Below are 17,694 nucleotides of genomic sequence, written 5' to 3' on the forward strand. Positions count from 1 at the left end.
AGAGTTTATCAAGTACACATCGTCAACAGTCATCATCTAATACTGGATTTCTACATGTTATATAACTACGGATAAAATCTTCTATGATGTTTTACTTAGTCAGCATATTTCATGGCTTTTTGGTAGTGAGGACGTCTCTACCATTGGCTTACAAAGATTATATCTTCTATCCCTTTTAGTGTGTAGAAATTAGGTACAAGAAATACCTTGAGATAGATAATACATGTAGTGTTTAGTTATTTCTCCCAAGCTCACCAACTGTGTTATACGTGTTCAGCATACCATGATATTGAAATCTGGTAACTGTTGATAGACCCAAGTCAACAGCCTCCGACTCATTCTACACAGGATGGACAAGGATCAAACATTAATATATTCAGATTAATTTGTATATTACCTGTGTATTATTTACTAATTGCTTCTACACTTATACATTAGAATGTACAATGACTTGTATAGCTGTAGCATGTCCCAGGTATAAAATACTGGGTGTATAGCTGTAGCATGTCCCAGGTATAAAGTACTGGGTGTATAGCTGTAGCATGTCCCAGGTATAAAGTACTGGGTGTATACCTGTAGCATGTCTCAGGTATAAAGTACTGGGTGTGTAGCTGTACCATGTCCCAGATATAAAGTACTGGATGTATAGCTGTAGCATGTCCCAGGTATAAAGTACTGGGTGTATAGCTGTAGCATGTCCCAGGTATAAAGTACTGGGTGTATAGCTGTAGCATTGTCACAGGTATAAAGTACTGGGTGTATAGCTGTACCATGTCCCAGGTATAAAGTACTGGGTGTATAGCTGTAGCATGTCCCAGGTATAAAGTACTGGGTGTATAGCTGTAGCATGTCCCAGGTATAAAGTACTGGGTGTGTGGCTGTACCATGTCCCAGGTATAAAGTACTGGGTGTGTAGCTGTAGCATGTCCCAGGTATAAAGTACTGGGTGTGTAGCTGTATCATGTCCCAGGTATAAAGTACTGGGTGTGTAGCTGTAGCATGTCCCAGGTATAAAGTACTGGGTGTGTAGCTGTAGCATGTCCCAGGTATAAAGTACTGGGTGTATAGCTGTAGCATGTCCCAGGTATAAAGTACTGGGTGTGTAGCTGTAGCATGTCCCAGGTATAAAGTACTGGGTGTGTAGCTGTAGCATGTCCCAGGTATAAAGTACTGGGTGTGTAGCTGTAGCATGTCCCAGGTATAAAGTACTGGGTGTATAGCTGTAGCATGTCCCAGGTATAAAGTACTGGGTGTGTAGCTGTAGCATGTCCCAGGTATAAAGTACTGGGTGTATAGCTGTATCATGTCCCAGGTATAAAGTACTGGGTGTATAGTCGACTCCTGCATGTATAATCCATCCTTCATGTACCATATATATGTACATGTATATCATTATATAACTTACCCAGGCATGCTGAATCGCACTACTAACAGTGACAGTACACTTCAGTATAATGACTTGTATTTGATGTTATATTGGGTATTTTCTCATCAACAGGCACGTCCCCCACCTGAACCTGTACAAAGGGCCAACAGTAAGTGTAACATACCAGAAAATTGTCTTTTCACTTTCGAGAGGGAAATTCAAAACTTACTTATAATAAGGAAGACATCATTATAATCTGTGATTACATAGGTTTAATGACATACGTATTTAATGGTATTTTTTAAGGATTTTCTTTTTGGAATTTACAGTTGTATGTCATTTTCGAAAGAATTCTGGATTAAGAAAAATAATCTGTGAATTATAGCCTAACATTGATTATAGTTTTGATTTTTGACAATAAAGTTATCTTAAATAGCATTCCTGGCCCATTGATTTTTTAAGGGAGATAACTGGGAAAAACCTACGAGGTATATTTTACCAAGGGAGATAATATTAACATTTCACGGAGGGAGATAACTCTAAGAGAAATATAAAAGAATTTCTGATACACCAGTACTTCTTATAGAAATAAGAATTATTGTTATATGGATTAATCTCATCCTGTTTACCAGGTTCTGAGGTCCTTCGAGAGCTAGCTAACATGAGGCAGCAGCTGGAGAGTGAGCGAAAGAGAGTGGAGGGAGCCCTCACCAAACAGAAGGTAGACCTGCATCTGATACTTAATACTGCATGAACTTAGAAATGAATTCATCTGATACTTAATACTGCATGACCTTAGAAATGAATAGAAAACCAATTTTCCTGGAGATTGACAATAAAATCAATGTATGAATATCTGTAATTAAAATTCTATCTTGTCTCAAGTGTGTCTCTTACTATAAAACATATTTATGAATTATTTATCGTTTTAATTTTGTTTAAAATTCAGAATGAACCTGAGGTATTTGACCCCAGATTGGTACAGAGACCCCCACCGTAAGTATGCTGAGTTTCAGGTTTTGATATTCATTGGGTTTTTTCTGTCATAGCTAGTGTAATTATCTGTTTGTGATTTTTTGAAATTAAGTAGGAGATGATATAAATAAATAATTTGAAAATATTTTTGAACTTTTTGAACCCTTTAGGAAAGAAGTGGATGTGTTTGAGAGAGCTACTCAAGGCAATGCCTCTGTTCCCCAGAGAGTATCAGACACTGCCAATCCCAGGAATATACAGGAATTCCAGGACCTTAAATATAAAGGTAAGTTATTCACACAGAAGTTTGCAAACATTTGATGCTTAAAACTAAGTTAAAACAAATGATTTGCAGTATAGTTAAATGTAGTAAGATATTTTGAATTTTATTTCACATAGAGGGTATTTGTCATTGCTTGTAGACAACTTTTACATATTTATGAGTATTTGATTATTCAGTCTTGTTACCTGTAAACTGTACATCATTTGGGTTTAGATACATCATGCAGGTTTAGATACATCATTCGTGTATCGTTTGGGTTTAGATACATCATTCGTGTATCGTTTGGTTTTAGATACATCATTCAGGTTTAGATACAACATTCGGGTTTAGATACATCATTCGGGTATTGTTTGGGTTTAGATACATCATTCGGGTTTAGATACATCATTCGGGTTTAGATACATCATTCGGGTATCGTTTAGGTTTAGATACATCATTCGGGTATTGTTTGGGTTTAGATACATCATGCAGGTTTAGATACATCATTCGGGTATCGTTTGGGTTTAGATACATCTTTCGGGTTTAGATACATCATTCGGGTATCGTTTGGGTTTAGATACATCATTCGTGTATCGTTTGGGTTTAGATACATCATTCGGGTTTAGATACATCATTTGGGTTTAGATACATCATTCGTGTATCGTTTGGGTTTAGATACATCATTCGGGTATCGTTTGGGTTTAGATACATCATTCAGGTTTAGATACATCATTCGGGTTTACGTCATTAGCTTACATCATGCAGGTTTAGATACATCATTCGTGTATCGTTTGGGTTTAGATACATCATTCGTGTATCGTTTGGTTTTAGATACATCATTCAGGTTTAGATACAACATTCGGGTTTAGATACATCATTCGGGTATTGTTTGGGTTTAGATACATCATTCGGGTTTAGATACATCATTCGGGTTTAGATACATCATTCGGGTATCGTTTAGGTTTAGATACATCATTCAGGTTTAGATACAACATTCGGGTTTAGATACATCATTCGGGTATTGTTTGGGTTTAGATACATCATGCAGGTTTAGATACATCATTCGGGTATCGTTTGGGTTTAGATACATCATTCGGGTTTAGATACATCATTCGGGTATCGTTTGGATTTGAATACATCATTCGTGTATCGTTTGGGTTTAGATACATCATTCGGGTTTAGATACATCATTTGGGTATCGTTTGGGTTTAGATACATCATTCGTGTATCGTTTGGGTTTAGATACATCATTCGGGTATTGTTTGGGTTTAGATACATCATTCGGGTTTAGATACATTATTCAGGTTTAGATACATCATTCGGGTTTAGATACACCATTCGGGTATCGTTTGGGTTTAGATATATCATTCAGCTATCGTTTGGGTTTAGATACATCATTCAGGTTTAGATACATCATTCAGGTTTAGATACATCATTCAGGTTTAGATACATCATTCAGGTTTAGATACATCATTCAGCTATCGTTTGGGTTTAGATACATCATTCAGGTTTAGATACATCATTCAGGTTTAGATACATCATTCAGGTTTAGATACATCATTTGGGTTTAGATACATCATTCAGGTTTAGATACATCATTCGGGTTTACATCATTAGATACATCATTCGGGTTTATATACATCATTTGGGTTGAGATACATCATTTGGGATTAGATATGATTGTGAAGTTTGATGGATCAGTAGGAGAGACCTATAGGTATCAGGTTTGATTACAGCCCCTGAGGAGTCAGCCGCTCCAGTCGGTACGTGACTGTGTTAATTTGTACTGTTGTCGTTATTGTCAGAGGAAAATTAACGTGTGACATTTTGTTGATTATAACTATTGTGTTATTGTAGTAGGTTTGTATGTAATGTATTGAAAGCTTATATTGATTTTTTTATTAACATTTTTCTTCTAGTTTGTAGTGTTGAATTTTGAAAACTTAAATTATGTATACAAACAGTATTGAAATTTTGTAGTGTGTTTTATACTAGTGTCTGTGCTGTAGTAAGTTTTTTTTTATTCATATCAAAGTTTTGAAAAATCAATAATTGATTTTTATACAACTGTCAAAATATGATGGGAGTATCATGGTATAGCGTTGTTGCTGTCCGTCCAGTGTAAACTGATGTTTCAACCAATCTCTTTGTACGATTATGTAGTTGTGTTTCCCTGACAAGCATTTTCATTAAACTTTTTTTGCAAAAGTTATTACCCTTTTTTCTATATTTCATTTTTGTCTGGAGATCTCCTTCATTTTTCAAATATTGCAGGGTTCATAATTATAATATATACATGATGTAGTTGTCTCAGAACAGCAGTTTAATTAGACTGTTTAGCTAAAGTTATTGCCCTTTATCTATTTCGAAATATCTCTAGCATTTTGTTATAGATCTGACATGTTTATCTCTATAAATCCTCATCCTCATCCGGTTTTATCCAATTTCTTTTAAACTTTGTAAACTTTGCTATGACATGGAATAGTATTTTCTCAGTGTCAATTTGATTAAACAATCAATGTTTGTATTGTATAGCTACAACCCACGGTACTTTACTCTTTTATTACTTTCATATTATTCCGTGAATCAGAAGAGGTTCACACAAATATAGTCACATAATTGTGAGATTTAGAAGCGATGGATTGCAAGCCTGCAGGCCAAATTTTGACACCAAAATTATTTTTTATGAAGAAGTGAAAAAGTAGAAATATAATTTTACTACAGACATTTTACTGTTAACAGATCTTGATGTTAGAATGGTTTAAATAGAAACTCAATACACAAAAATCAGGTGTTATAATATTGTATGATGTGGTGATGTTTGTACTAATCCTGTAGTAGCTATAGTTAGTAAGCAGTAGAGAATACATGAAGTCTTGTACTGTAATCATACTTGTTAATGTGGGGTTGATTTTTTAACATCTTTTTAAAAGTTGATCTTCTACAACTGTTTGTTTGACAATTTCAAGATAAATAACAAGTTTTTAATGACAAATTTAAAGTTTTCCAAAACAAAATGTACAGTATTTAATTACATATTTTTAGCCAATTTTTGATACACACATCCAGTAATGTTGAATACTGAGGACAACAGTGGTTTTATAGTAGTTTAATAGTAAGTAGATTTTCACAGGATTTATTTCATTATCATATATATTTTGTTAATATTTACTCTTAAATGTACTGTGCTTAAAATCAGATTCCTAAAAAAACCACAAATCTAAAATAGAATGAGTCATTTTTTAAACAAATAGTGATCATTGTTGGATTAATTTTTCAGCCCCTACCTCTGAGGCCAGTGCTGGTAGGTCAGACTGTTGATTGTACAGTTTCTAAACATATTTTGTTTTGGTGTTGAGAAGAAATGTGTGTTGTCTTTGAATTTTTTGCTTTAAAATCTTTTATATTATCAGTTTTGTAAATGAGTGATTCATGCTGTAAATCATAATTTATAAATATCTAACACATTACGATATCAATACACACAAGTCTATAGATCTGATTAATTACTGTTAACAGTAGATATTTTGACAGGACACCTAGAATGTCATCAATGTCCCCTTTGTTTCCAGAGTCCAAAGCAGCTCCTCCTGGTATGAGTGTCTTGTTGTCAGTATTAACAGTTCCGTCCTTATTACCGTGGTGCTGTGTCCGTCGTGTACATCAGTATTTACTCCAAAGCAGATTATTGTGTGAAAGGTTTTATAAACCAAGGTTCTAGCACTCTAGAGGCAGAAGGGTGAAGCAAAAGGGGAAATAGAAATATTTGAAATCATTCATCTGTTTGGATAAAGTTGAGATTTATGAAGAAGATTCATATAACGAAGGGGTTGGTTACCTTGGAGCCAGAGGAACCGCCAACAAAAGAAAGATGAAGATTGGATATTAATGTTGAATATTTTTCTATTTGGAATCATGAGTTTGCTATTGGTAGTCCCTTATGGTTCCTCCAATAGGGAATTTTTTTTTTAAATATTAAAAAATAATGTTTTCTATAAATGAGAATGTTTTCAAATGACTGCAGAGATATCTAAGTGAGTGATACAGGCCCTCTGGGACTCATGTTATATGTAAAAGAGTTACTTCCCCTGTATTCTAGATATGTAGTTTGTAGTATTATGAGTGTGTTGTCCACTGACTTTTCCATGTACAGTTTTTATGGTGACAGTATGTTTAAGGTTCTAGTTTGTGTGACAGGGATGTTATCATCCTGATTAAATCCTACAGCAGTATTTCCTTAGATCCAAAGAAAGACGATTGATTCATGTGTTGTAACACGTAGATTTGTGGTAGATTCATTAATTTGTTAGTAGAACCTTAAGTTAGTCTATATTACATTCCCACTGTATTAGAAAATAAGCACTGTGTTGAGTGAGACAATTACCTGTTGGACAGTCACTAGCTGTTAACTCTCTCACTTGTTCAAATGATTTAACTATTGATGGTAACATTTATGTAAACCAATATTCAGAATTGTCAAATAAGTGTAAGGTCTGAGCTAATTTCTGATAAGTTTGCTGTCTGCAGTCCTATATAATATTTACATATGATATATCTGTGACAGGTTTATACTTTACTAGTAACACCACATGTTTTAACTAGTCTAGAGAGAGAGTATTTCCTTCCTGAGTTGATGTTGTCTTTTACAACTACTGATAAATACCTAACCTGTATTGTTAGGTATACTTGCTAACCCTTATGTTTGGGACAGAGATTATAAGTACATCGTCATTATTCATAATTTCTAAAATCCCATGTGTTCACCAGAAAAAGCAGCTTCAGTTGTGTTGTTTTAATGTATTCGTCTGATAAAAAGATGCCACAAAATTACGTGCTTTTCTTAAACATGAAATTCTAAACAAGCACAATTAGACCAAAAAAATCCCAAACTTTGGCCAGTACGGCTAGGTATATGTTTATAATCTAAATCCTTCAACTTGGTCCTTATTGAATTAAAAATAAAACAGATACATGTTAAATACCTGTCTGATGATTATGTTGAGTAAAATCATCACTTTGTTTCACTATTTACCTATTAAATGGTTTCTCTGTAATATATTACAACAATGACCACTAAACCAAACATCCACACAAGGGTGGGTTGTGTATAATGTTTACAGTTGATTAGTTTGTGTTGACCTAACTCTGTTTTTTGAAGTTGGAGATTTTGTCCTTTAACACATTCTAATAGTTTTCATGTTATGTTAATTATCATTGTGTAGATATTTAGGTAGAATTTATTTGATTCTGAGTAATTTTTATGTTTTTATATTTAGGAAATATATATATATAATCATTGAAATCACTGTGGATCACATTCCATTGATTGTTACTATGTATTCACCACTTTAAAAAAAATTATCAATCCAATCTTTTATTATTTTTTATTCATTTTTTCTAAAGGTTATAATCTTAAGAAACAACAACAGGTTTATGGATTTATAACCTCATGTACAGGACCTGATGTACTGTCCAGTAACTTCATCATGTACAAGTGTACTCACCTGTAAGCTCGTTATGTACCTGTCCAGTAACTTCATTGTGTACAGGTGTACTCACCTGTAAGCTCGTTATGTACAGGTTTATACATCTATAACCTTGTTATGTATGTGCTGATACTTTCTCATTACAGGTGATACCGAGTCACGCCGTGCATTTAGAAGTATGTTCCCGGAGCAGCCATACACCAACACAACCCTCGAGTCACAGCAGGACGCCATGCTGAGACAACAGAATGAACAGATACGCACACTTAAGGACAGGAGTAAGTCTTAATACATCTACACCAGATCAATCAAAATTCTAAATACCTGATCAGTTATCTTTAAATTACTTACATCTAGCATGTGTAAATGTTAACATATTTAAAAATCCATTTAAATGAAAATATTGTATAGTTACATTTGCCGTAAAACATGTATAAGTAATCTTAATTGATAGCAAATTAGCTTCTTAAATAATCAGAAGAACCAAGATCATATAATTGCATGTGTAATCATTCTCTGGATGTTCATCTCTATACAGATCCTGCAGTATTTCTTTTACCTGTCCTCACTTCTATTTATTACTCATTTCAATCTTATTCTGACTGGTGTCTTGGTTTACCAACCAATATCTCTGACTTTCTCTGATGTAAGGAGTATAGGTCGTAAGAATTTCCCACATCAATCGTCAATCTTTTATTTTTATATTATTATAATAGAAAATTGGTATTTATTGAAAAAATCTGATTATCATTCATTGGTAGTGGTTTTTAAAAAGTAAGTTAAGGAATTTTCTGAGAGTGAAATGATAAAGTTTGATGTAATTAGTGTAGTAATGAAAGTATTTAACTTTACCAAGTGACACGAGCTGGACTATTGTCGCGGGAGAGAACACATGTAATAAACAAGCCACAAGGTTGGTGATGGAGGTACTGCTAGATATGTAGGAGGGAAAAATAGGCCTGCTAGGGGTTAAACTAGTAAGAAATAGGGAATGGCTGCCAGATATTGGAATAACTAGTTGCAGAAGACAGAAAATGAAAGCGAGATATTGGAATAACTAGTTATAGGAGCAGGAAATGGCTGCCAGATATTAGATTAACTAGATGTAGGAGACAGGGAATGGCTGTCAGATATTAGATTAACTAGTTGTAGGAGACAGGGAATGGCTGTCAGATATTGGAATAACTATAGTTGAAGGAGCAGGAATTTGCTGCCAGAGATTGAACTACATTTGTAACTAGTTATAGAAGACATAAAATGGCTATCAGAGTGTACTAAATACTAGTTGTAGGAGATAGGAAATGACCGCAGAAGTTTAACTAACAATCCTATAATTGTTTGGAGAAAGGAAATAGCTGCTAGATCATCTGAGATGAGTTGTAGGAAACAGGAAATGGATTTCTAGAATTTGAACTTTATCAGGTTTAGGAGACAAGAAAAATAATTGCAGAGTTTCATGGTAACTTGATAATTATCAATATTAATGATATCAAATCTATAGTTTGAATAATGCTAGACTTAATGAATGCTTTTAAAAAGATCTGCTAATTTGTAAAAGATATGCGAACTTTCAGCTAGTGAATTCCATTTGTTGTATATGTGTGTCTGTGACTCTCTGAACGTTGTTGATATTGTGTGTTTTGAAGAACTGGTTATCATACTGATTTTGAGGATTAATTGAAATTGTTGAAATAGCTAGGTCTTCTAAAGTACAATTAATGTATGTTATTTGTACATGTTTCCTGGGGAGTTTCCATCACAGGATATATTCTAATTCCAGTTTTAATATTTTAAAAATGCTAAATGGATTTACCACAAACCTATTAAGGCAGTATAATGTAATACCATTCCTATACCATATATCAGACATCTCTTATACTCAATGTGATCCTCTGTATTGAAGAGTACATCTCCCCGACAGGACGTTTCCACGCCTGGGAGCTCAACTCACATCGTCAATGTAAATCAGATGATATAGCTAGTAGTGATTGTGTAGTATACATGTAGTGTATTGTACCTATTGTACACCTGTGACTGTAGATCTGTCTTTATCTATATCTACACACTTTTCTATCGTAGCCTTTTGCTTTCTAACTTAATGATTTGTGTCAGGATATTGATATTAGACTCTGAAGTTTTTGTATCCTCTGGGAGAAATTTCCAAGATAGACAACATTCAGGAAATCTTCAATGTATATTTGTGTAGTTTATCGTAGGGTTATGATAATCTTCTCGTAACCTCAAAGTCAGTGAGAAAAAACTTCTCTAACAGAATAAGTTCAGACCAAGATTTTGTCAAATTGACAGATTAATTTAGCCATTAGATACTGATTAGAAAAACAAATTGTATAAAATCAATATGAAAAAAGTGTGAGTCAAATGACCAGGATATGGTTACACGGGAGAATTCACTAACTGTTTTGTATCTATTTTTTCATTGTAAACTTAATGCAAACTTTTGAGATATTTGCTTATTATCTTGTAGAGTACAATTTCATTATTTTCTAGATTCTGCAAGATCTAGCTCTTGTAAATCTTTAAAACATCTATCACAGAACTTTGGATCACTGGCAGAAAAACCTCAAAATGGTTTCCCCTAGACTCCACTTCTTAATACTCACAAGGGATGTTATAACCCCTGACCATTGTATATTGGTCTATGAAACCAAGTTAAAAACTGTCATATACATCTTCATCATACAATTACACTGACAATCTATTTGGAATTGTTGATTTTTTTTATTTTAGACCAGCAAAAATTAATATCTCAGCACTATATAAGTTTGATTTTAATCTTGTGTTGTTCTTTACGTTTCGTCCGAGATAGATAAAAAAAAAAAAGGAACAAGACTGACAGAAGAAGGATTGTAAAATGTAATTTTATTAAGGAATGTTCTGTGATCCAGAGTTGTGTTTATCTCTTCATTAAGTAATCCCACATGCTTTGACATTTACAAGACTTTCATGATATTTTCACCGTTTGTAATTAACTGAGTGTCATGTCCGACAGGCTACGTTCCACCTAATGACCTAGGTATGTCTGCGCGCCAAGGGACCGGCACGCCAAGATCCCTCCTCCAGGCCAACACAGCATTTATAGGTTGGTTCTGCATGTGTTTTACTTGGACATGGTTTTCTGATTAAAGTGGATATGGTCACCTTCTAATACTTATCTGGAAATATGTATGTGTCTGTTTCGAACAGAGTTTTAACAAGTAATACCTGTATTAATGAAATGTGGAAACAAAAAACATCAAATATACCAGGGAATTGTCAGGAAATCATCGGATTTGAATTTCTAAAGTATGGGATCTAAAAATAAAAATATATACATATATGGATATTGGAGGGATTTCCTTATATCTATATGGGAGGGGGTACAATATATCTATATAGGAGCGGGTACACTAAATCTATGGGAAGGGATACAATGCATGCATGAGTATGAATGTGGGAGGGGTTACAAACTTAAGATATAATTTATGTAACTATGTACTTATGTGGGTATGGGATGGGTTACAATATACCTATACATGTGTAGTTGGTTATGATAAATTAATATGGATGTGGGACAGTTTACAATATATCTATGTGGGTGTGGGTGGGGTTACAGTATACATATATGGGTGTGGGAGGGGTTACAGTATACATATATGGGTGTGAGAGGGGTTACAGTGTACATATATGGGTGTGGGAGGGGTTACAGTGTACATATATGGGTGTGGGAGGGGTTACAGTATAAATATATGGGTGTGGGAGGGGTTACAGTATACATATATGGGTGTGGGAGGGATTACAGTTTACATATATGGATGTGAGAGGGATTACAGTATACATATATGAGTGTGGGAGGGGTTACAGTTTAAATATATATAAGTGTGGGAGGTGTTACAGTATACATATATGGGTGTGGGAGGGGTTACAGTATACATATATGGTTGTGGGAGGGGTTACAGTATACATATATGGGTGTGGGAGGGGTTACAGTATACATATATATGGGTGTGGGAGGGGTTACAGTATACATACATGGGTGTGGGAGGTGTTACAGTATAAATATATATGGGTGTGGGAGGGGTTACAGAATACATATATGAGTGTGGGAGGTGTTACAGTATATATATGGGTGTGGGAGGGGTTACAGTATAAATATATATGGGTGTGGGAGGGGTTACAGTATAAATATATATGGGTGTGGGAGGGGTTACAGTATACATATATGGGTGTGAGAGGGGTTACAGTGTACATATATGGGTGTGAGAGGGGTTACAGTATACATATATGGGAGTAGGAGGGGGTTACAGTATAAATATATATTTGGTGTGGGAGAAGTTACACTCACCTGTACTAACTTTGGATTGTGTGATGTGTGTAAACTGACATGGCATAACAATTAATATTTTAACTTTTTATTATTGAAATACACTCAAGCAGAAAATAAAGGTACAGCTGAATCATTAGACTAGAAATTTCAGAATACATTTATATTTCAAATTTATTTTTTACTAAATACCCTATGTTACCACATAACCATGTATTTACAATCTTTTTTATTCCTTATTAGTATTCATTAACACACTAATTTACCCAAAGATTAATGTACTCAACAAACAGTTGTGGTTTTATTAGTTCATACACAAAGTTCACAATCATTAACCTAAACAATGGCTGACATGTCTCTAATAATCTTTCATTTTAAAGATGGTTTACTAGCATGAATGATACAAAAAATAATCAATGCCTATTATTTCTCATTTAATTGAAATGTAAAATGTATCGTAAAAAATCACTTCGAATATAATAATATTGTACCCTTAGAATTATTTGAAAGAGGTGCTTTGATTAAAATGGTTACAAACTTGAATGTAATAAACATCAAACAAAACATTTAAACTGTTCGGTTTACAGTGATTTTGGTATAACATTGAGTGATCTAGGGGGACGGGCTATACTCATACCTGTAACCTCATGGCCAGATTTGTATTCCAACAGATGTAGAAAATGTTAATCACTTCCCGGAGGACTTCGACGACATGGCACCAAAGAGGAACGATTCCGCCCGAATTAGGAGAAGAGAGCGAGTCACACCTCTTGTAAGTCGTACTAGATGTCATATGGAGAGTAAAAGAAACAAAACAATGGAAATGTTAACTGGAAGTTTGAAAAATTACAAATTAACAAATCTGTACAATGTTGAATACATTTTTATAATTTTTTGTATTTCGTTAGTTTGTCTGAAATCAACAACTAGATGATGTGAATTTTTTTGTGCTATATCTTTAGTTTGTCTGAAATTAACATCTAGATGATGTGAATTTTTTGCTCTATATCTTTTAGTTTGTCTGAAATCAACATCTAGATGATGTGAATTTCTTGCTCTACATGTTGCGTGTTTACAGCATGATCTGGCTGGTCCCTCTAATGTGATGGGGTCGGTGTCTAGTCTGGACGTCGACAGGCTGCAGAGGAAGAATGATGCGAGGATAAGACGCTTACAGCAGATGAATGGTCAGTTGATGTCTCTTTTAAATTGTCAGTGAAATCTTCCTGTTTGTTATTTTTCATTTCCCCAAAAATATTGTTCTCTAGTTCAGTGATAACGCTCATGTTTTTTCTCTCCATAATTCCAATTTCTTTCATCAGAATGTGATATTGATGTTTTTTCCATCAAAGCAGACATAAACATCCATGTTGTTTCGTTTTTTTACAGCTGATGAGGTTTCCATGGCAGATCCTGATGAAATTCTAAATAATTTTATGGCCAAACAGAACTTTAACAGGTAAGGTGATAGAGTCATGCAATTAATACCCGGTACATCCTTTCTGGAACAAATATAACTAGCTTTCTGTGTTTTTGGACTACTGAGTTTGTTCAAATGAATAACCCTGACCTACATTCATTTTAAATGGAAAAGAAGGTGAGAAATTAGTCTTGTTATCAGGGATTACGGCATGTGTACATTGTGTTGTATTTATTGTTGCAGACCGCCATCTGGACACACCCTACAGGACGACACATGGCTACAGCCAGGAAAGTTATAGCGACTCATCTCTAGTGTTAATTAGTATCGAAATGGACGATTTTAATACATATCAACAGACGAGACAGTAATGAGGAATAGTGTTCACAGTAACAAATTACATGGGGTCCTATGCTGTTACATTACAAAAGCCGTGGTCGAATGCTCTGACATTAAAATGGTCAAATGACTAAATTTCAAGACAAAAGTGTTTTTCACTCGATGTGAACACTTTTAAGTGGTTATAGTGTGTGCATATCGGATACCAGTATTGACAACTCATCACAGTGGCTAGAATTATGTTTGTGGATATGTAAACATGGAAGTGGAGGAGCTGTTATACTCATCTAGAGTGTACGATGTGATTGGTGGACGGACAGATCCCTGGTTACCATACTTAAACATACTGGTCAAATAAAGGATTTTACTGGTGACGTTTTTATCAGTATAACATCCTTGTAATGATAAACATGTCTATCGTGTACTTCATTAACGTCCATTGTACTGGTACAGTGTATCTCAACTATAAAAGTTCTCTGTCTGGAATATCCGAATTATATTGAATGTCAAATTATTGTTTAAATTATTGCTCATTCATATATATTTTTAACTTTATAGTCAAGTTTTCTTCTTAGTATGGATGATTTAGTATACAAAGTATATAACTTTTTAAATATGATTGATACAGTGTTTTATCAAGAGTCACATAATTACTTGATATTAAACTTATGAAAGGTAAAAGAGATGATTTTGGTCACAACATAAACTAAAGTGTTTTGAAGAGAATGAAAATGTTTCTGTATGTTTTTCATACATTCATATATTTTGATTCAGAGTTGAAACCTTTTTAACATTTTCAATTTCTGGCAGGCTTTAGTTTCATATGATATCTGTACCTATAATCACAACACAGAATTGCCTTGTATGTGAAAATCAAATATACTTACGTACATCTATTGTGTTTGTACATAGGTTTTATTTATTGTTCTCCCAAACTGTGATATTTGTTTAAAATAATGTTAATACAGCACTTGTTAGCATGCCATGCACTCCCCTTTAGTTATATACCAGATATTGGTGTAGATTCCCGAAAGTATCAATGATTCATCCAGAGTATGATATACGGATTCATTACAGGTAAAATTGTATGCTCATTTCAGTCATACAAGTATTCTAATTCATATCCATTGGGGTGGGACATTACAACTGTTGATGTTCCAGGAGACAATACACTTGGTATTCTCTTCAGAATCTCTATATACATTATAAGTTATAAATAGAAACTAATGTATATGTGATAAGTATATTGCTAATTTCTGGAATCTAGTTCTGTGATGAATCGACCTGGTGTTTACAAATCTGATTAGATGCCAATTTTCTTGCTAAATAACAAAACTGAAAATTAAAACTCAGTCCTATAAGTTACTACCAGACAGTCAGTGCTGGTTTTGATATTTATGTCCCAATAATTTTGTTTTCTTTATGAATTTCTTCATTCAGGACCAGCGGAAACAGCTCGGTCTCGTGACTCATTATTTTATATACATGTATACATGTTATCATCACAGCCTTGTTTGTGATCTACTGTGTGGTAATCCTTTATTGGTGCTATCATAACAGCTTTTAACTCTAGCAAAACTAGACACATTTTTCTTTCAGGTTTCATCTCAGGAACTTGACAGAATGGAAGTTTTGGCTCGTGTAAAGATGCCACATTAGTTTACATTAGGCTAAGCAAAATAATAAACATGTATTAGACATATGCATGTATAGGCATCACTTATTCAAAATTAGTGAAACTGTGCTAGGACGGGGGCCCGGTATCTAGGGTAAACCATGTAGAAACCATTGTTTTGGCCTTACACACTACAATTGCACCATTGATATTTTAAGTAAATAATTAATTAGTTTATTATAGAATCGTCTTCAATGTTTTATTATTATCCGTCCAGACATTAAGTGCATTATATACCTACCGTGTCCTGTATAATAGTTAATTGTAGCGGTACATATTTATTACATTAATACATGTATGTCATACTGTCATAGTTTAACATTCCTTTGCCATCAGGGAAAATTGATTAATGATATATTAAGTAAAAATGTCACAAATCAATATTGTGTTATTTTATTTTATACTGGCATTATTGATTTAAAGACAACAGCTACCAGGAACTTTGGGTAGGAATCATTTGGAGGCATCAACTCCTCGAACAAATGTTTTCATCACAGCAACCTGCATACCACATCTGATAAATAGGCATGTCTGGCAGTATTTGTTAGTTGTAACATACCTTGATAGTGATGAGGCATGATCTTTATTTGGAAAAAATTGGATAGATTTTAAAGATGTTGACAGCATGGACATTAATTCATAACATGGCACCCACTGCATAGAAATATGTTAACTCCTCCTGACAACGAAGGCTTATAATACAGTATATATTAGGGTATGTTATACCGACACTGGCAAGTGTTGTCTATGATCAACCCGTTGAGTACATGTCCGTTTGACCAAGTGTAGACTAAACAGATTATGGTCAGTACTATCGCTAATAATCTCCGAGACGAGTCACAACGCTCCTCCTATCTTAATATTGGAATGTGTTGTTCATAATTTACAACTGCAGCTGAACGAGTGATTAGGTCAACCTCCAACTTCGTGGCAGGATGTACAACACCCGAAAAGAATAGGAATACACCACAGGACTGAGGTCGAAATTCCCCTCGTGTAGAAAAGGACCAACATTGATTACGCCTTGCAAGGGAATGACCTCCATAAACCCCTGGTAGATGCGTACTTGCCTTCAGTCCATTGGTCGTGTTGTCACCTTCACTATTGTACATACGAGATCCCCACAGGGAACTGGCCTCAACCTCTGCATGGACCAAGAAGACATGGCACTGGAGTCGGCCCATCAATTCTTTCCTTTTCGATCATCATTGAGGAAAGGTTGCTCCCCAAAGGCCGAAAGACAGCCACCGCAAAGAACTCCAGCATCACCAATATTATACCTAATAACCAACATCACCAATATTATACCCAATAACCAACATCACCAATATTATACCTAATAACCAACATCACCAATATTATACCTAATAACCAACATCACCAATATTATACCTAATAAGGAATCCAGTGACTCTGACCATTGGCCAGGTGTGAAACCAATCCATATCCAGAACACAATTCAAACTACAAAGACTGTCCTGTGGATGACAAGCTGACCACTCCATTTAATCAGTAACTGGAAGTTGCATCAACGTCACTCAGACACACAAAGCACTGCCAGGACTAGTCCCCACTCTAGACAATCACTCGGGAAAGGACTGATTCCCCCTCTAGAGAACCGCCTGGAAAGGGACCAATTCCCCCTCTAGTACAAACACTCAGGAAGGGACCAAATCCCCATCTAGATAAACACTCGGGGAAGGGACTAATTCCCAATCAAGACAAACAACCGGGAAGGGACTAATTCCCAATCAAGACAAACACTCGGGGAAGGGACTAATTCCCAATCAAGACAAACACTTGGGAAGGGACCAATTCCCAATAAAGACAAACACTTGGGAAGGGACTAA

General features: G+C 34.7%; 1 protein-coding gene across 23 annotated transcripts in view; it reads left to right on the top strand.

Annotated features, from left to right (window-relative positions):
- Positions 1 to 16,225, top strand: part of LOC117325625 (centrosome and spindle pole-associated protein 1-like) — a 76,448-nt gene extending 60,223 nt beyond the window's left edge. For all 23 annotated transcript variants that reach the window (XM_033881986.1, XM_033881997.1, XM_033881998.1 and 20 more), the window contains 11 exons: positions 1,499 to 1,535; positions 1,999 to 2,087; positions 2,316 to 2,362; positions 2,512 to 2,627; positions 8,236 to 8,367; positions 8,946 to 9,002; positions 11,100 to 11,189; positions 13,082 to 13,182; positions 13,489 to 13,597; positions 13,800 to 13,869; positions 14,074 to 16,225. In XM_033881986.1, coding sequence (XP_033737877.1) covers positions 1,499 to 1,535; positions 1,999 to 2,087; positions 2,316 to 2,362; positions 2,512 to 2,627; positions 8,236 to 8,367; positions 8,946 to 9,002; positions 11,100 to 11,189; positions 13,082 to 13,182; positions 13,489 to 13,597; positions 13,800 to 13,869; positions 14,074 to 14,131 — 906 coding nt within the window. In that variant the 3' untranslated portion in view covers positions 14,132 to 16,225. The remainder of the gene's footprint in view (positions 1 to 1,498; positions 1,536 to 1,998; positions 2,088 to 2,315; positions 2,363 to 2,511; positions 2,628 to 8,235; positions 8,368 to 8,945; positions 9,003 to 11,099; positions 11,190 to 13,081; positions 13,183 to 13,488; positions 13,598 to 13,799; positions 13,870 to 14,073) is intronic.
- The last annotated feature ends 1,469 nt before the right edge of the window (positions 16,226 to 17,694 follow it).

Source organism: Pecten maximus, chromosome 4 (genome assembly GCF_902652985.1).
Source record: "Pecten maximus chromosome 4, xPecMax1.1, whole genome shotgun sequence".
NCBI classification, from domain to species: Eukaryota; Metazoa; Mollusca; class Bivalvia; order Pectinida; family Pectinidae; genus Pecten; species Pecten maximus.